The 21,881-nt window shown below is 35.5% G+C and overlaps 3 protein-coding genes across 3 annotated transcripts; 2 read left to right on the plus strand and 1 right to left on the minus strand.

Moving 5' to 3' along the window:
* Positions 1 to 589: 589 nt before the first annotated feature.
* HELRODRAFT_164698 (hypothetical protein) lies at positions 590 to 2,170 on the plus strand (the record flags this gene model as incomplete). The annotated part of the gene is made up of 5 exons (XM_009030694.1): positions 590 to 654; positions 1,161 to 1,213; positions 1,482 to 1,585; positions 1,925 to 1,986; positions 2,080 to 2,170. 5 exons carry the CDS (start codon positions 590 to 592, stop codon positions 2,168 to 2,170), a joined length of 375 nt encoding a protein of 124 aa, XP_009028942.1.
* Positions 2,171 to 4,969: 2,799 nt separating this feature from the next.
* Positions 4,970 to 6,532, plus strand: HELRODRAFT_164699 (hypothetical protein; the record flags this gene model as incomplete). Its single annotated transcript, XM_009030695.1, has 1 exon — positions 4,970 to 6,532. The coding sequence occupies one exon, from the start codon at positions 4,970 to 4,972 to the stop codon at positions 6,530 to 6,532; it is 1,563 nt and encodes a 520-aa protein (XP_009028943.1).
* Positions 6,533 to 6,802: 270 nt separating this feature from the next.
* HELRODRAFT_164700 (hypothetical protein) lies at positions 6,803 to 15,749 on the minus strand (the record flags this gene model as incomplete). The annotated part of the gene is made up of 11 exons (XM_009030696.1): positions 6,803 to 11,230; positions 11,339 to 11,478; positions 11,797 to 11,869; positions 12,027 to 12,392; positions 12,598 to 12,727; positions 13,155 to 13,272; positions 13,567 to 13,711; positions 14,117 to 14,232; positions 14,887 to 15,028; positions 15,503 to 15,591; positions 15,686 to 15,749. 11 exons carry the CDS (start codon positions 15,747 to 15,749, stop codon positions 6,803 to 6,805), a joined length of 5,811 nt encoding a protein of 1,936 aa, XP_009028944.1.
* Positions 15,750 to 21,881: the final 6,132 nt, after the last annotated feature.

Raw genomic sequence — 21,881 nt, forward strand, 5'->3', positions numbered from 1 at the left:
ACGTACGTACGTATGTATGTATGTATGTATGTATGTATGTATGTATGTATGTATGTATGTATGTATGTATGTATGTATGTATGTATGTATGTATGTATGTATGTATGTATGTATGTACGTACGTATGTATGTATGTATGCATATATGTATGCATGTATTTATGTATGAATATATATTAAATATCTCTATAAAAGCTCGAAATTTTGTCAATTTTTCATGATTTATAAGTTATATATATGTAATATATATATAATTTTACCAAATAATTGAATACACATAAATTATTATTCAATATCTCAAACATAATATAATTATATCATTATTATTATTTTATTATTATAAATAATTACTTGATACTGTAAACAACTTATATACTAACACTCTTCATTCTGTTTGAATATCGCTCGCTTGAATTTTTCATAAACACTTAGTTCCTGTGTAAACTTATCTCTAGACAACTAACTAACTAACAATAATAATAATAATAAAATAAAAATATCAATATCAATAACAACAACAATAATAATAATAATAATAATTATTATTATTAAATAATAATAATTATTTTTTAAATTATATTATGAAAACGATGAAGCTATTGGCTGCGTCTTTCTTACTGGTCATCTGTACAAATTGGGCATTTGACGTCCGAAGGTTTATTTTAGAAAATTATTTTTTAAACAGTATATACTACCACCATTACTACTTCTACTACTACTGTTGCTACTACTGCTACAACTGCTGCTACAACTACTACTGCTGATACAACTACTACTGCTGCTACTACTTCTACTGCTGCTGCTGCTGCTACTACTACTACTACTACTACTACTACTACTATTACTAATGACGATGATTGTGATGGTAATGCTCATTATTGTTATTTTTATTAGTTATAGTAAGTAGTAGTAGTAGCAGCAGCAGCTGCAGCAGTAGAAGTAGTAGTAGCAGTAGTAGTTGTAGCAGCAGTAGTAGTTGTAGCAGCAGTTGTAGCAGTAGTCATATGCACGAATCGGGCTTTTGATCTTAGACAGTTACAGAGTTTTTGAAAAATTATTTCAAAATTATTATTTATAAGACTATTACTACGACTACTACTACTACTACTACTACTACTAATAATAATAATAAGGATAATAATTTGTATATCCTTGTACAAGATACCCCACAAAGTACAAGGAGCTGAATAAACCGCAGCAACAGCAGCCAGCAAGTAATGATAATGATGTCGATGATGGCAACAATGATGATGATAATGATGTTCCATCATTTGACCAACAGCAACAACAACAACAACATCAACAACAACAAGAATACCAAATAAAGAGAAGATCATTCAAATTATGTTATTAAGACTATTATTTTGTTTTACTACTACTGCTACTACTACTACTACTACTACTACTACTACTACTACTACTACTACTACTACTACTACTACTACTACTACTACACACACTCACACACACACACACACGCAGACGACAACTCGAGATACGCACACGGATACGGAAAACGAACCAACCCACTCCTGGCCCCTTCAACTCGGATGACGTCACACGAGGGCTGGCACGCCGATGGTGGGGTTTTTAATCTGTAATGGTCAATGGTTGTTTGTTTAAAGCGTTGACTTGCTCGCATTCGAACTTGCCTCTCTGATTTGTCAGAAAACATTGAAATAATTAAAGTTTTAACTAATTAATTAATTCAATTAATCATTTTAATCAATTAATATTTTAAATCAGTGAATTAATTTGCTATACGATTTGTTAGAGGTGCAGAGAGGAGTGAGAGAAGGCAGTCAAAAGCGCAGTCCTAAACAGTCTAGGGGGAAAGACATCGCTAAAATGTGTAAATACCACAATTTTTGTGTAAAATTTGTACCATGACACACACACACGCACACACACGCACACACACGCAGACGACCACAGAAGATACGCACACGGTAACGGAAAGCGGACCAGTCCATTCCTGGCCCCACCAGTCGGTAAATACCACAATTTTTGTGTAAAATTTGTATCCTGATATGCATATCACACTACACACACACACGCACGCACACGCACATTTTGGCAGACGATTCCAACAGACTTTCTATCAGGGGTCAACTGTCTCCAGTTTCAGAGCCATCGATACTAATGAAATCGAGAACCGACAGATACTCTGACGAGTATTTACCGATTGAATTCCGCCATCCCTACAACGGTGACGACGATGATTATGATGAGTGTTGGTTGGATTATGATTGCAGCGATGACGAAGAAGATGACGACGATGATGATGATGATGGAGATGATGAAAAGGGCGCGAAAATTTAACTGAAATTAACACCAAAACCATCCTCATTATTATTATTATTATTTTTATTATTATTATCATTATTATTATTATTGTTATTGTTGTTGTTGTCAACAGATGATGACGTCAATGCAGTTTACAGTGACGATTCGGTGAGCATTTGAAGCCATCAGAAACGAAAACGACGTTCTTCAGATTGTGTAACTTAATTAGAACTATTTTACTGGTCGAAAAATTCAAAATAAAATAATAATGATAATAATAATAATAATAATAATATTTTATAATTATTATTGTTACCGATGACAATGCAATACCGACGATGAATAATAAACAATGGAAACTGACTGTTCATTGAAGTTATTAATCATATTAATCATATTAATCATAACTTTACTCTGAGTGGAAAGTAATATACGTACATGCGCCTTTTAAACAATTACTATTACGACTATAATAATTATTTATTTTATTATTATATTTTATTATTATTATTAAAATATATATAATAATATAAGACTGTAATAATAACAACAATAATAATAATAAAAATAATAATATAATAATAATAATATTGATAACAATACTATTACTAATAAAAATAGCAGCAACAAGGACAACAACAACAATGAAAACAACAACAACTACTACTACTACCACGACAACAACAGTATAAATAACCACTAGCCAATAAATAATTTTTCATTTTTAGATTGCCAAAAGAGGCCAAAAAATACTAAATTACCAAAAAACTAAATATAAACCTCCTAGTACAATATGATTAACCAAAGATTCTTCACAAGCAAGAAATAAATTATACATTTCTGCGTTTTCACATCGGTACAAATCAATAAAATACCCTTATACATATTTTTGTATGTATGTATGTTTGTTTGTAAATATGTTTGTTTGTATATATATATGTATGTTTGTTTGTATGTATGTATGTATTTTGTTTGTATGTATGTTGCTTGCTCTTTTAGGCATGAGCTCTGCCTTTGATTGTGCCAATCCTTTGTCACTTTTACGCAAGCTCCAGTATTCATTCGGAGTATCGGGCGATGTTTCTTAGTCGATTGAGTCACACCTTTCAGGTCTTACACAGATAGTGATTAGATCTAACTTGACACATGTTGAAACTTTGTCATACGATGTTCCACAGGTGTCGGTTCTCGGCAGTCTCATGTATGTGCTGTACACTGCAGATGTATTCAAAATCATCGACAGATATAATTTCAAAACATCACGGGTTTGCTGATCATTGCTAGTGCCCTCTTTTGTCATTTTGTAAGTTTTTCATCGTAATCTCTGGTTGGGGCAGAACCATTTTGTACCATTCATCCAAGTATTCATTCATGCATTTAATTATGCATGCATTCATCCATTCATCCATTCATTCATTCATCCATTCGCAGATTTACTTATTCGATTCCAACACATCCCTATTAATACCTCGTTGACATGACAACCGTCATACATACACATGTTCAGACCTGTTCAATCTTACACATATACATACATGCATGCATACATACATACATACATACATACATACATACATACATACATACATACATACATACATACATACATACATACATACATACATACATACATACATACATACATACATACATACATACATACATACATATATACATACATACATACATGCATTATTTACAAATTTGATTTCGGTGTTACACGTTTGTATATTTCCTTAAAAGTATTACACATTGAGTTTGTTTTGTTGCATTAACAACGTCATCAACAACAACATCAAAACAACATTAACATCAACAACAACATCAACAACAACATCAACAAAAACATCAACAACAAAAACAACAAAAACATCAACAACAAAAGCGAAACTGTTAGACATTTTTTTTAACAACTTCAATAACTGCAACATTCTCTCTTTAACTACTATAATATAAACAACAACAACAAAAACTGTATTAATAATAATAACATAAATAATAATAACAAACTACCACTACTACTACTACAACTGGAAAATCGATTCATCAAAACGTTTGAGGATTTGGGGTAAGAATTTTTTATTTTACCGAGAGTCAAACAATAGAGACAGCAAGTGTACATTACTACTACTACTACTACTACTACTTCTACTACTACTACTACTACCTACTACTGCTGCTACCACTACTGCTTCTACTACCGCTGCTATTATCACAACCTTTGAGGCTTTTGCTGCTGCCTCTACTACAACCACCACCACTACTACTACTACCACTACTACTACTACTACTACTACTACTACTACTACTACTACTACTACTACTACAACAACAACAACAACAACAATAATAATAATAAAAACAAAGGAATAATAATAATAGAAACAAAGGCAAAGACTTCTGGATCGATACGTCAAATTTTGCGGATTTTCAAAATTATCTTCTTGTCAGATCAGTCAAGTTGACAAGCTGACTAATAAGAAAAAACAACAACAACAACGTCATCAGTAACAATAACATCGACAACAACAACATCATCGCCAACAACAACACAACAACTTTATAAAAACATTAACAACAGATAAAAACATTAACAACAGATAACAACATCAACAACAAAACAGCACTGATCACCCAAAAAACTGACCATCAACAACAGAGACCTTCAGCAAACAAAAAAAAATATGACCGACACTCCAAATTTCTTCTCGCGAATCCGACCTGAAGGTTCCATATACGCGCAGAGGAACAAACAAACTGGAAACTGGTTCCGACACGACGACAACGACGACCTTGACCTTTCAAACTGCCTGACCGTCAGATCGGTAAGCAACACTCCGAGAATCATGTCATCCCGTCAGCAAAACAATCGCGACCACCACCACCACCACCAACAACAACAACAATCTATAAACGCCGACGCCCATCAAAATACCCGTAAACAATTCAACCTGGCCGATCAGAGCACGAACTGGTACAACCATGAGAAGAACAAAAACTACAGACCGCCTTTGAACGTCAGGTTGAGATCGGATGATGCAAAAACTATTAAACAAAAGCAAGAAACGCAGTCCTACACTTCAAGCAACCACAACAACAACAACAACAGCAACATCGTCAATATTGATGCGATCGGGTCTGATAATATAATTTTTTCGCGTAGTGGAATAAATCGAAATCAAGTTGAACTTAACAGCAACAAAATCAGAGGGAAGCACCAAACACCGAACTGGTTCACTCACCCAGAGAACGGCGAACTGAACGAGGAAGGCAAACAAGATGGTGATGAAGAAGGGGAATTGGACAAACCTCTCAAAACTCGACTGACAAATGGTGATGCACTCGCGTACAAAGAGAGAAACGTCAATGGTTACGCGGGTGATTACATGGTTCAAGATGAAAATTTCGCGGAGAATGATAATGTGGAAACAACCGATTGGAGGCCCGAATCTCGAGTTGGTGCCCACCCGAGAGCAGAATCTGACGTGTGGTTCCTCCACGAAGAGCAGTCTGACCACCGACCTCCAACTGCTGCTCGTCCGCTACGCTGTCCATCAAGGGTCGCCAGAGAAACTTATGAAAGATCGCAGGGAAGAGAAATGCTTAAAATATTTCAACACTGCACTAGCACAGACAGTTCAAATAAAAGTGAAAATTTAAGTATTCCTGATGATGCTACTTCAAACGTTGAAAGAGTGGAGAACCCCGTCCAGCACAAACACAACGACGGCAGACCTTACATGAATGAAGCTCATCGTAGAAATGTGGTAGGCAGCATGAAGTCGGTGCTGAATCAAAATGAAAACGACAGCTACGTCGATAAACCTCACTTCCAGAGAGCCGTCAAGCCGGAAGGAGTTGCAATCAGTGAGAAGAATAGAAGAGGAGTCATGGATGAGTGCATGAAGGGATACTTGGACAATGCGCCTGCCAAGCAGATCCACAAAACAGCAAACGTCAGTGAAGACTTCTTAAAAATGCAGAAAGGTCAAAACATGGCGTTAGCACTGGTTGGAGATTTGCCGGCTGCAAATAAATTCCAAGCTCTCAGAACCATTAAACCGGAAGGATTAGCAAACGCCAAAAGAAACCAAGGATCGATAAAGAACGTTTTCAATAATTTGACTGCCTCTCAAAATAATTTGGATGACGACAAACAGGTTGGCCAACAACGTCTTAAATCTCGTGAAGCAAAGGCAATTGCAAAGCGATATCATTACGGAAGTATGAAGAGTCTCTTGCGCTGAACGGAATATTTTATTTGATTCAAACATTCGAATTAAGCTTTCAATTTGTTTTACATGCATTAAGATTAAAAGTTAACAGTTTTAAGATTCACTAATTTTAATGTTGACCAATGTAATTGTCATTCAATGTGTATTCAACTGTGAAAACATCTTCAACACAAGTTCATTGAAATCTTATTTAACAATCATTCAAATAAATAAATATACTACGCAATAAGTTGAAAAATTAAATAATTTGAAAAAAATTTATAATCAAGTAATTGTTAATTCTTATTTTTTGTCCGATTTCAAATGCGAGAAAAAAGCTAAAAATTTATTTCGCGCTTTTTGTTTCGGCATCTTCAGACTGTGCCTCCCTAACGTATTTACGGTCTTGGATTTAATTTTTTTAGATTCTTTTTTGTTGGAATTTTCTACAATTTCTACAAAATCTGTTTTATTCTTCTCTTCATGTCTACATTTTTTATCAACTTTATCGATCAAACTGTCCAAACTGGACCTGCTCAGTGACCCATCTAGCTTGCAGAGATCTTGCGCGCTTTTATACTTTTTGGAAGTGTCAAAAACAGGACTGACCGTGTTGATGAGTGGCGGTGAGTTTTGGCTACTGGCGCTATTATCCGTTTCTAAACTGGCGGAACTCGAGGTCACTAAGCGAATATCTGGCTTTATATCTGTCTTTTTTCTTGGCAGACTCATTGAACTTCGACTAAAACTAGTAAAATCGGCCAATTTTTTATGTTTCGGTGAAAATTTTATTTCGCCGCTAGGTGGAAAGATATTATTTCGCTGGGCAAACATCAAAATGGCTGGACTGTTTGGTGCTGTTAAATTTGAGTTCGATAATTTGGAGACGGAAGTTTTGGGTTTCAAGAATGTGAATAACTTTGGTAGCTCCGCGTGTTTCGACAGCTGGTTGTAAACGTCGGACGACGCCACGCGGATCTCGGCGTCGTCGATATGTTGTGATGGTTGCTGAAATAACCGATCGAACTGTTGAACGGTCGCATTCGTGCAGGGCTCTAAATCGAGAATGTAATGGCGACGATCTTTCTCATTTTTCGGTTTGTAATTTGATAAGACTCCAGCTGCTGACGAGCTGTTTTCCGCTGGAGGAATCAACTTCATCGTGATTATATGTCCGTCCTGTCGGCCGCAAAAAATTACATATCCGCAATCCATGGTCTCCAGAGATGTGACGTTTTCGTGAAGATTCGATTGAGCTATCAAATGACCATTCACAACACTGCCCACCTTCATAAGGTAGGTGCTCTCTTCAAACCAGATGCAGTACAGACCGTCATATGTCAATCTCACTAGTTTCGATTTCGTTGTTTCAACGGAATTTAATTTCTCAGTTGAGTCTTTGAGGTTACTGACATATTGAAATTTTTTGACTAGGACGCCTGTGTTTATATCGTACACCTGCAAGAGATCATCTACAGCCAGCTGGCCGTTCTTAGAAACATCGGCGAAACCATTCTTGCTTATGTTTTGCATCTCGCATTTAACTCTGCCCGCTCCGTGGAAGTCCCACACTGATACTTTTGAAAAGTTTTCTTTGAATGACGTAACCAGGATGCAGTGATGCTTCAACGGAATGCACGTTAATTTGTTTGGAAAGATTTGAACCTGACATTTGGCTGGAGCGAAGTTAATTAGGCTATAAATAATAATGTTCACTCCAGCGTCGATGTACAGCAAGTACTGACTATCCAAAGTAAAAATCGGATTTTTGGCCTCCTGGAAGCTGACGATTTTTTTATTATTCTTAACATTCCAAAGAATGACTTCATCCTCATTATCGAGACTGGCGTAGGAGGCCATGTACTCCCAGTCGGGACCAAACTCGAACTGCTTGCACTGCCAATCCACATCGTGACCCGCCGCACACTGAACTTCGTCTTCGTATATATTCAAAACCACCACATACCACTGACTGAGCGAGTTCAAAAGCAAGGCGAGGTACTTTCCATCGTGCGAACACTTCATCTCTATCAGACGTCCGTATTTGAAAAATGGTATAAAACATTTCCAATTTCCAGTTGACACGTTCCAAACATCGATAGCAAATCGGTCGAAAAACTTGTAACCATTTGAACTAGAATTCAGTCCGTAATATGATTTAACGTACACGAGTCTGTTGTTAGTATCGCACGCCGTGCAGTCGATGGGGTTCGTGTAAACTTTCAGATCCGATGAATCCACATTGTCAGTTCTGTCCAGATCCCAGACCCTAACCGCGGTATCTATCGTTGATCCGGTCGCCAGAATATTTCGAGTTTTCGAGACGCACCACGGGTATGGAAAGTCACTTGTGGAATGAATTGTTATTTTTTGAAGAAACTCACCAGTTTCACTTTTCCATATGCTCAAAAAATTGCTGTGACTTGCCAGAACCAACGATCCATCGTAGTTATACACGGATTTGTTAAATCCGGATGTTGGCTTCATTCTCGAAGAGCGTTTGTTGCTGTCTACCTCTAGCTTCATTCCGGTTGAGATGTTCGTTTTAACGCTGTACGAAATTAACGAGTGATTGCAGACGTTTATTAAAACTAAGTAGGAGTTGCTCGTGCACAGGCTGATGTCCCATATCTCCTGCATCAAACCAGACATTGAAATCGAAGATGGCACGAAACAGTTGTTTAAGTACTTCGAACAGTCAAACTTCAACAACTGCTGACCAAATGTATCACTCGATTTATCAATATCGTATGCTGAGAACAGCAAGCTAATAGCCGAACCGCAGTAGCAAACTCGACTATCTTCGGTCACTCGCATGACGTTGACCGTGTTTTCATCCGCATTTTTTAAACATTTTATTAACGTGCCATCTTTAATATCGAACATTTTGATCTCATCTGATTCAGCCAGTAAGATTGATTGGCCATCTGGCGTAAGAGTGCACGCCACGTAGTTTCTATTGCTCGTAAACTCTTCAATTCTTTTTATCTGTTCGCCCTCCTCGATATCTATGATACTTTTTTGCCTGCAAAATAAGTTACCGGCGACAAATCCTCGCCTGGTCGTAGCTTCCCTGGAGCCACATTTCGAAAGTATTTGACCGATTTTCGTGTCCAGCACAAATATCGGACTTTCATTGAAATCTGAATCAACGATGAGATACTTGCCATCTTTTGACTGAAACAATCGAGTTAACCTGCCAGGATTCAAAGATGATATATCGATAGTTCGACTTCTTTCTCCTCCAACCAAATCCCAAAACGCTAGATATCCATCTTTGGATACTGAAATCAACTCGTTGGTTTCGTCGTTGATTACGATATCACTAACCTGCTGGTTGTGACCCTCTAAAACAAACAGCACTGCCAATTTAGGCGGTTCAAAGCACTGTTGAAGAGGAATGAGGGCTGAATGTTTTAGGGATTGTTGGTCGCATTGTTGCAGCAGCCTTCTGATGTTGTGGTACCTCTCGTGGTCGTTGTAGTAGTGCAACAGTCTGCCAATGAGATCCAAAGCCAGAGATCTCGGGTTGGAATTTATTTGAGACCCGCTCATCCTTAATGCGCTGTACAAAAGTGAGATGTCTTCTTTGTTGTTGTACTGTTGAACGGTAAGCGTAAAATCTGAAATGGCGTCGTGTAACGAGAGGGCAGTCAGTTTGGTGTAGAGCCATTCGTAATTGAACAGAACTTGTTGCGTGAGATCAATGTACATACGACTTTCAAGAAGATGATACGGCAACTCGCAGAGTTTTCTGAGATTATAATTAGGCTTGGCGCCGGCATTATTTTCAGAAACATCGCAACTTGTTCTACCAAAAACTAGCGGTTGATTCGGAACTTTTCTGTCTTCCGAGCCTTCAAAATTACGCGTAGCCATTAATTTCATTTGTTTTTCTGGACAGGTGTATGCTTTCTTTCTTCCGCCACCCCACGTTCCGAGAAAGTAATGAGCTAAAATATGATGAATATACGTCTTGTGGGTCCCGTTCGATAAATATCTTTTCTTTGCTACATCGATGAACTGAGCGTGGTACCAATAGTAAACCATCGTTCCATTTGTTTCCCTCTGAATGATGTAACTAGAAAGTTCGAGTTGCAACCGAGGTACAAGGAGAGGTGGAATTCTTCTAAGTGGAGGCAGCCAGTGTTGGAAGACATCATTCAGTACTTTATCGTCTAAGGAGAGGACATCTTCTAGCTCCACATCGCTTAAACCTTCTCGTGATGCGGTCAGATAAGAAAGCGAATGCGCAACGAAGACTTCTCCGTGGTCCAGCTCAATCCGATCGAAGAGTGAGCTGATGATTGTTTCGATCGTTTTCTCGATGACCGTTTGATCGGGCGTGTAGTAGGACCTCCACTGTCGAATCTGTTCGAAGACCAACGTTGTGTACAATGGTAAACTGCAGTTATCCAGGGCATCTTCAACTATTCGGAACTGTACCTCGGTTAACCCGATGCCGGTAGCGTCGAGCCACTCTTTGATGAGATCGAAACTGAGTTGAACACCCAGCGGTTTGATTTCCTCAAAGTTTTTGTGCCTCACATCGGCCAGTTGGGTTGATAGGATTGAAAAAATTCCGTATTTATCCGGAACCGTAGATACAATAATTCTCGAATAATCGGGTAAGTAGAAAGGCAGCCAGGCGAGTCCGTGGGCTCTATGAGTCGAAGCCAACTGGTCCAAACCGTCAAATATTAACACCAACGGTCGTGCTTCGCTAGATTTCTAGAATTTAAACAATTTATTTAAAAAAATTTAAAAGTTATTTTAAATTTTAAAACTTATTTTTGCTGAAAAAAAAATTAATTTTAAAACTGAGAAAGAATAAATTACCTTCAATAACTCGTGAAAGTAGAAGACGAGGCCAGGATAATCGGATGGGATATCGTTGGCTGGCAGGTCGTAGGCCCTCGCAATCTGCCAGCACACACTGCCCAACATCAGCCGGACACTGCAACTATAACATGTTGTTCCTGAAATCACATTTCAAATAAACATCTCAAACAAACATTTCAAATAAACATCTCAAACAAACATTTCAAATAAACATCTCAAACAAACATTTCAAATAAACATCTCAAACAAACATTTCAAATAAACATCTCATACAAACATTTCAAACAAATATTTCAAACAAACATTTCAATTCTTACGTAATCAAATCATTTAAATTAATTTCAATAGTTAAAGGAATTTAATCAATTTTAATGCAGTTGGAAATATAGAAGCGATTTAACAGAACTGAACGTCAAAATTTGTAGGAGTTTGAAATTGAAACATAGCAATCTCACCTAAGAATCTGAAAACGACAACTGGGTCAGTGCCATTGTATTCTTGATACCAGCTCCTTGCTTCGTGTGCTACCTGGCGAATGAAATACCATTTCCCAAACTTATATTTTTGCATTTGATTTGTTTCAAACTTCTACTGCACGTACACACAAACAAACACACGCATACATAGACAAACACATACATACACACATACACATATACAAACACACACACACACATCTACTAACCTTGGCACTGACCGAAGTCTTTCCACAGCCTGACTCACCAAACAACACAAGAGGCTTATTTGGAGATGAGGACGATGACGAAGTTGATGGCGTAGGTAGGGATGTGCTGTTTGATGTTGGTGACGTCAAATAGAGACGAACTTTGTTGAGGGCGCCATCTCGCCCCCTTAAACTTTCGCTACGACACTTGCACATCTCCAGTTGTTGGACTATTTCAACCATCTTCGGCATGGAGTTGATTTTGTTGATTTTCTGGGCCGATTTGTTAATCAGCCATTGCATTTTTTCGCGAAATGAGTCACAAAATATTCGCAAGTATTCGTCGTCCTCTGCCGGGTCTCGATTAACGCTGTCGGTCCATTCCAACTGGAATTGAAATAACGTGAGAAAAAATTTGAGAACTTTCAGCTGACATTTATGTTGATACTATGATTTTAAATTATAGAAAAATAACAATTTTTTCATTTCAAACATTAATTGAACATTAATATATTAAATTTAAAAATAATAGCAGAAATTTAAGATATTAATAAATAAACTACGAATATTAATGAAAAAAATAGAGATGCACCTTAAAATATTCGTAATTCCTTTCATCGGTAAGTCGGTTAGCGATTTTTTCGTTGAGTAGTTCGTTGAGCAGGTGCTGGGCGTTTAAGTCGATTTCGTCAGTGTTGGAGTCGAGAAAATCCAAATACAACCTTGGAAGATATAACACGCAGTATTCTAGTATGACTATAGCACAAGTGTTTTAACATAGCGTCATCATATGTAAATGTATTATATATGCATAGCAGTTAAGTGCATTTGCACTCGGGTACGTACTAAAGTACCGAAATTTTGTACTTAAACACCTAAGTACCTGTAAAAATTCGTCCTTAGATTCTAATACTCTAGTACTTTTTTATAATTTGTACTTATAAATGGTATGTTTTTTCGCAAAGACAGTGTATGTAAGCGAACTTCTCACAACGCATCACACAGATTGCGTGTGATAAGTGTGGATCTCTTCGCAATCAAACCTGGTCACTGCTGCATCGGTGCCAAGCATCTTAACTATTACACTATCGTCTCATCTAATTTATATAGCGCTTCATGAAATGTTTTTCAAATTAGAAAATGAAATACCTCGCTCTTGGCATGTGACGATTTTGTTCGAGGTTTTCAACCGTTCTGACGAAGCAAAGGCATGTGTCTAGTGAGTCTTCTACGTTCAATAGACCTCTTTCTATTTCATACTCTGTAACTGTGTTGTGTTTGTTTGTGTGTGTTTGTTTGTGTTTGCTTGTGTTTGTTTGTTTGTGTGTTTGTTTGTGTGTTTGTTTGTTTGTGTGTGTGTTTTGTTCATGCAGCTGTTCCCTTGTAATTCTATCTCTTCTGATACTTACCTATATCATATGTTGGAGCTGTTGTCGTTGCTGTGTTTATCTCACCATCATCGTCATCATCATCATTATCATCATCCTCTTCATCATCATCATTACCATCATCCTCTTCAACATCATCATCATCATCCTCTTCATCATCATGACCTATGAACCTGAAACGAAATATTTATTTGCGGCCTCTGGGGAGAGCTTGCTGCCTCCCAGACACAAGTTGGCACCCTTCCTTAAGATGTTCAGCAGCTGAAGGCGTATTCGATCCCAGACTCTTTGCGCTGCTCTGTGCTTCTCTTGGTTTTCCTGATGATGATGATGGTGATGGTGTTGATGATGATGGTGATGACGGTATTAGTGGTGGTGTTGATGATGGTGATGAGGATGGTGGTGTTGATGATGGTGATGAGGATGGTGGTGTTGATGATGGTGATGAGGATGGTGGTGTTGATGATGGTGATGATGATGAAAAAAAAATTTATAACGATTAACTATGTTTTATCTTTTATAGAGTATTAAATCAAATTTCCACAAAATCACATGCACACAGACACACACGCATGTGGCAAAAGAAATGCATCACACATGTTCACAGAACCGTCTTGCAGTTGAAGCCAGTCAGTGCGACGCGGAATACAGACTCTTTAACCATTACACTAAATTTCAACGATCGTTAGATTAAGAAAACAAAAGTAGGTCAAATAATTTGACCTCATTCCCGAAATCTGGTAGGAGAGAGCTGATTGGCTGGAGGACGTATTCGTAGGGTAGAACATTTGTGTCTTTGCGGAACCAATCGTCAAGTAGTTTGATCTCTTCTAGCGTAACTGACGTTGTTGTTGTTGTTGTTGATGTTGTTGTTGTTGTTGTTGTTGTTGTTGATGTTGTAATTGATAATGGTTGTGATGACGATGTTGTTGTTGATGATAATGACGATTGAGATGATGATGATGTTGATGGTGTTGTTGTGGCTAACGATGATTCTAATGTTGTTGTTGTTATTATTGTTGGTGGTGATGATGTTGCATCATCATTATCGGCAGCAGCAGCAGTAGCAGCAGGAACCACATTTGCCAGTAGTTCATCTCTGATAGCTTCAAACTCGTCCGAGACGATGATTGGCGGGAAAGGACGGAACCCATATTTTTGCCCCAGTAAGACCTGAAAAAATTATCCATTTATCCAAATTATCGTCATCGTCATCATCTACATCATCATCATCATCATCATCAGTAATCTTTTTAGTAGTAGTTGTAGTAGCGGCAGCAGCAGCAGTAGTAGCAGCGGTAGCAGCAGCAACGTCATCGCCAGCATCATTATTGTGATCGTCATCGTTTGTTGATGTACGTATTTTTTATTACATCGTTATTATCATCATTGTTTTCATCGTTATTCTAATTATCTTCATCAGCCTCATCAACATCAACATCTCATCATCATCATCTCATCATCGTCGTCTTCATCATCATCATCATCATCACCATCACGGCCGCCATCTTCACTAACAACGAAATTAGGACCGATGGACATGTTCCGGCAGTTCTCAATCTCCTTCAGGCAGAAATCAATGATGGTATGGTTGTCGTGTGCCTCTTCGCGTATACCCCAGCGCAAGTCTACCATCTGGCGAAAAATAATTCTCGGTTTTTCAAAATAAATTCTAAATCAATCAATCAATCTTCGTTTATTTATTTATTTTTTTCTTCAAAGACAGCGTCCAGAGACCCGGTTTTCCGAGGTAGGACTTTGTTTTCATTGCCATCAACTTTTTGCGCCAAATTAGACGATCAGTTGAATCCATTTCATTTAAAATGGAATGAATAAATAAAATGGTGATTTTGATAGTGTAGTGGTTATGGCGTCTGGTTTCTACGCTGCAGTTGTCGGGTTCAATTTCAAAAGGTTTTTGTCTGTCATTTTGTTGTATGTATGATTGAATGGATGAATATTAGAAAAATTGAATGAGTGAATTAATGAATGTATGAATGAATGAATGAATGAATAAATGATTGATTGAATGAATGAATGAATGAGTGAATGAATGAATGAGTGAATAAATGAATGATTGATGTAATGAATGAATGAATAAAAATAAACCTGAAATTCTAGTCTATAAGTTTCTCTACAAAAATTTTTCAACTCTGGGTATACACTCTCCATTAAAACGTTTCTCTCATGCACCATGTCTGAATGAATGAATGAATGAACGAATGAATGAATGAATGAATGAATAAATGGATAGATGAACGAATGAATGAACGAGTGAATGAATAAACTCACCGGAAAATGTAGAACTTATAAAAACACGGACGATCTTTGAAGAAAGTTGAGGACAAACCTTCATCTCACCGCAGACTAATGACCGCACTATACTTTCAACATCATCATCATCATTCCCAACATCGTTATCATTATCAATACGTTTATTATTTTTATTATTATTATTTATATTATTATTATTATTATTATTTACAGTATCCGTATAATAAGGGCTGCTTTTGAGGCTGGTGTGGCTAACTTTGTTACTACAACTACTACAATCGTCGTCGTCGTTGCTGTTATTCGTTGGTTGGTTGTTGTTGTTGATGTTGTATTGATGACAATCTTTTGTACAAGCCCCAAGGTTTTTGGGTGGAAACTCTTAATTCGGACATTATGATTATTATTGTTGTTTATTATTATTGTTGTTGTTGATGTTGTTGTTGTTGTTGCTGCTGCTGCTGCTGTTGTTGTAATTACTCCATTAAAACTATGCTATGAATAAAGTATCCAAAATTTTTTCAAATTTTAAAGCAAAATTTTCAAAACTTGGAAAATAATGAATTGAAAAAATTTTTTCTACTTCAATTGCAGCCAAATTAACGGAACGAAATGCATGCACGCATTTTTGTTTGTTTGTATGTATATATGTTTGTATGTTTGTTTGTTTGTATGTACGTATCTAAATGTGTATGTTTGTTTGAATGTATGTATGTAATTTTTAATACAAATGATAATAAATTAATGTAGTTAACTGAGCTTTCATTTAAATAGGTATGTGAGAGTACCGCAAACACATACATTTATACATACATAAACACACACACACACACACACACACACACACACACACACACACACACACACACACACACTCACACACACACACATACATACATACATACATACATACATACATACATACATGCATACATGCATACATACATACATACATAATTACTTTCTTAGCTACTAATTGACGATAATTTTAGTCATATCCGTATATGAGTATGCCAAACTTCGAATGTAGGTTTGTTCGATGATGACGACGACGATGACGAAGACGATGATAATTAGAGATGCACCGAATAGTGAATTTGACTGAATAGTCGCGAATAGTCGCGAATAGTCGCGAATAGCTGATCTACCATCCCGCCAAAGCCGAGTACCCAGTAACACAATTTAAAAAATTTTTTTTAGAATGTTAAAGAAGCTGTTGACAAAGACAGTTAGCAATTCATGTCTATCCAGTTTAACAGTTCTTTGCTAAGATAATATTCCAACTTTTGTTCAAATAAAGATGCTTTAACTAACAGCTATGATGGTTAAAAGCAATTTCCTAATAACTATGCTCAACAATTTACTGTTCTGAATTTTAAAAAGTGATGGTTTAAATGAAAATTGAACTTTTCAGCTAGAGGAATGTTATCAAATGAATGAGCAAACGAATGAATGAATGAATAATTGAATGAATGAATGAATAATTGAATGAGTGAGTGAATAATTAAATGAGTGAATGAATAATTAAATGAGTGAGTGAATAATTAAATGAGTGAGTGAATAATTAAATGAGTGAGTGAATAATTGAATGAATGACACGTTAATATGGCAACTAAAACGCATTCTGTTTACGTAAATTAAGACATAGACAAAATTGTTAAATTAAAAATTTGGCCTAAACCTGACATCAAGCCAAATTAGGGGATTGAATGCTACATGAATCTAGTAACTTAATTCACAATATCAGCTTAATTCACAATATCAGAGCCACATTCCAATGAATAATCGAGTTGTGGTTCCTAGTTCTTAATAATCATTATTCATGTCTCAATACTGAAAATGATAAATATTCTTGTTTCATTAATAAATACGGGGATTTACTGACTTTTAATGATAGCATTGCTCATAATGGGTCGACAGTAAGGCCACTTTAGCAACAGCTGCAGTTGTAATGTTCCAACTTAACGAGACAGAAATATATATTTAATTTCCTCTCGCTAGAGTCTGTCATTGAAACGAAATTTTTATCGGCTACTTGAAAATATTTCAAAACCTTAAATTTAGTTTTATTCGGATTCGCCACTCAAAAAATACAACAGCTGCTGCTATTACTACTACTAGTACTACAACTACTACTACTGCTACTACTACTACTGCTACTACAACTACTACTCCTACTACTACTACTACTACTACAACTACTACTACAACTACTACTACTACTGCTACTACAACTACTACTCCTACTACTACTGCTACTACTACAACTACTACTACAACTACTACTACTACTACTTCAACTACTACTATGTGTGTGTGTGTGTGTGTGTGTGTGTGTGTGTGTGTGTGGTGTGTGTGTGTCGTTGGTACTTATGAATGCAAAAGTGGGATTGAACTCTGTTGACCTCTCATACAATTTCATTTAAAAAATTTGTTTTCAGCTTTAGTTGAATCATCTTTTATTCAGTAATTTTTCAAATTTAGTTGGCTCTCACATTTTCACATCTTGTTCAAATTATTTAATTTAATTTAATTAATTCTAAGTTAATTAATCATTCAATTTATTTCTAATTGTTGATCAGTTGGTGGGGTTGGTACTTGGCTGAGCGATACGTGCCTATGTAGGATAGTAACATGAGACTTCATGCAAATGAGTTGATCAGTCATTCTAATTGGGATGGTTGTTGTTGTTGTTTATGCCAAAAGAAAGAGAGAGAAGGATTGGAAAAGAGAGAGAGAGAGAGAGAGAGAGAAAGAGAGAATGAAAGAGTGTGAGAATGAGAGAGAAAGAAATAAAAAGAAAGAATGAAAGAGTGTGAGAAAGAGAGAGAGAGAGAGAAAGAGAAAATACGAATGACAAAGAGAACGAGAGAAAGAAAAAAGAGAGAGAGAAGAAAGAAAGAGAGAAAGAGAGAGAGAGAGAGAGGATGTTAAAAGACAGGACACGAAAGTATGTTATAAACTGAAATGAAGTAATATTAAAAAAAAATAAATAGTGAATGAATGAAAGAAAGAAAGAAAGCAAGAAAGAGAGAAGATGGAATTAAAGAGAAAAAAAGAAGGAGAGAAAGAGAAAGAGAGAGAGAGAGACAAAAAAAGAGAAAAATGGAAAGAAAGAGGGAGAGAGAGAAGAGGAAAAGAGAGTACGGTGCATATTTTAAATGTGCGAAAGGACATATCCAAAGCTAATATTGCAAGTGAAATAGAGTAATAAAAAAAATGCACACACACACACCACACACTTTCACACACACACACACACGCACACACGCACACACACTTTCACACACACGCACACACGCATATAAATAAAGAGAATAGAGTTTGTTTTTCTGGCCAATTCAGATATCGGATATAAAATGAATTTTTGCTAATTTAAAAAAAAACATTAGATAATAGTAATAAATATAATTAATTTAATAATAATAATAATATAATATTAATAATAAATAAATATATTTATAGTGTCGAAATAATATTAATATTATAAGATTGAACATTACGGAGATAATGTACATGATTTTTATATTAAATAAAGACGTTTTACAGATATTTACAATTTCTAATCTATTAATTCATTTACTAATTCAATCAATCAATCATTCTGCATTCGTTCGTTCGATTGTTCGTTAATTCAATCATTCAATCTATTTCGAAGTTCTTAATAGTTAACACTGTTTTAAGACCCTTTACTCAAAACAAGTAAATAATTTGAAATTTGAAATGAAGTTGAAATATTATTAAAATTAATAAATAATAATAATAATACAAACAATAATATTTATAATTATTATTATGAACAATAATAGAAAATAATTTATTTATTGTTCCATGCTTTTGGTGGGTTGATACATATTTGTCTCTTTCTTAGGCCGTTCTTTGCAAAGATATTTCATTTTTTGATATTTCTCTCTACCCGTTTTCAATTAACTTTCTCTCTCTCTCTCTCTTTCATTCTCTCTCTCTCTCTCTCTTTCTCTCTCTCTTTCTCCCTTCTTTCTTCACTTCTCATTCTCTGACTCTCTTAAGACTGAAAAATTTTTTCTTGAAACTTTAAAGGATAAATTTAGTTTATAAATGTTTATCAATCCACTATTTAAAACATAATTTGTTTCTTTTTTAAATAATATTTATTAACATAATTATTATTATCAGCTATAATAATAATAATAATAATAATAATAATAATAATAATAATAATAATAATCAAATAATAATAATAACAGTTATAATAAAAAAGACACTTTCATATTGTCGATCGATTGACATACGAGATGAATAAGATGTAAACATATTTGTGAGTGTATGTGTGTGTGTTTGTTTGTATGTGTGTGTGTTTGTATGTGTGTTTGTTGGTATGTGTGTTTGTTTGTATGTATGTGTGAGTGTTTGCTTGTTAATTTGTATGTGTTTTTGTATGTATGGATGTGTCTGTGTACGTTTTTGTATGTTTTTTTGTTGTTGTTTGTATGTTTTGTAACGACAATAAAAACAACAACAACAACATCAACAACAAACATCAATAACAACAACAACAACAACGTCATCCACTGAAAATTTTGATCAATATCCTCTACTACCACAACTATTCTGAAAATCGATAGAAAACCTATCCATCTATTTGTGTGGGTTTAAAATAAAAGAAAAAACCACAACAACAACAACAACAACATCAACAACAACAACAACATCAACAACAGCATCATCAACAGCAACAACAACAAACGAGTGTAATCCGATAAAATTTTAAATGTACACTTTTGAAAAAATATACACATGCACAAAAGCAAACACACACACACACATACCTACACACACCTACACAACACACACATTCTCTTTCTCACACATACATACATCCACACACACACACACACACACACGAACAAAACTTTTTCACACACACACGCACATACAAATAAACACATACGCAACTTGTTAAATTCTTGAAACTTTTGTTAATGAGATACTGTGATTTTGTGACTTCTCAAAAATATAAATTGTAAGCCGATATTGAAACCACTGTTGACGCAACAACATCAAAACAACAACAACAACAACAACATCATCAACATCATCAACAACAACAACATCAACACAACAACAACAATACCATCACCACCAACAACAACGTCAACTACATCAACATCAACATGACAACAACAACAATAACAACACTTACACCAATACCATCACCAACAACAACGTCAGCAATAACAACATTAACAACAACAACAATACTTTTGTATCTTTTTGTTGGTCTTTATGAACGATCAGTCGGAACTAACAGCTGACAATAAATCAATAAAAAAAATTCCATTTAAACTAATTGAGGAAGTTAGACTAAATTCATCATCGTTATCATCACCACCATTATCATCATCGTCACCATCGTCATCACCATCGTCATCATCACCATCATCATTGTCATCATCATTAACATCACCATCATCACCATCATCATCATCAGCCACAAACATTGCAAATAACTAAATTGGGTAAAAAAGCAAGCGATATTAAGGATTGCATTATTTACGGAGTAGTAGTAGTAGTAGTAGTAGTACTAGTAGTAGTAGTAGTAGTAGTAGTACTAGTAGTAGTAGTGGTAATAGTAGTAGTAGTAGTAGTAGTAGTAGTAGTAGTAGTAGTAGTAGTAGTAGTAGTAGTAGTAGTAGTAGTAGTAGCAGTAGCAGTACTAGTAGTAGTAGTGGTAATAGTAGTAGTAGTAGTAGTAGTAGTAGTAGTAGTAGTAGTAGTAGTAGTAGTAGTAGTAGTAGTAGTAGTAGTGCCAGCGACTGCAATTGTAGTAATGGTATTGCTTGCCCATTTCGTGTGGCATTGCTTTCCGATTTGTAACAACTAAATACATTCTAATTTACCGTGATGTAACTCTATTTACATTGTAATGTATTGTAATTTTACAATAAATACACAGTAATCAATCTTTTGTTTACAGTTTTAAACTGTGTCTATTGTAATTTTACAATAAATACACAATAATCTATCTTTTGTTTACAGTTTTAAACTGTGTCTATTGTAATTGTAATTTTAAAATAAATACATAGTAATTTATGTTGAAACACGGTCACCTATTAAACATCAACATAAAGAAATGATGGGCGCGAAAAACATATGCCCATATCTAAATGAAATAAAATATTATTATAATATCATTATATATAATGACTTATCAGCATCATAAAGACTATATCGTTGC

The sequence above is a fragment of the Helobdella robusta genome, assembly GCF_000326865.2.
Source record: "Helobdella robusta unplaced genomic scaffold HELROscaffold_7, whole genome shotgun sequence".
NCBI classification, from domain to species: domain Eukaryota; kingdom Metazoa; phylum Annelida; class Clitellata; order Rhynchobdellida; family Glossiphoniidae; genus Helobdella; species Helobdella robusta.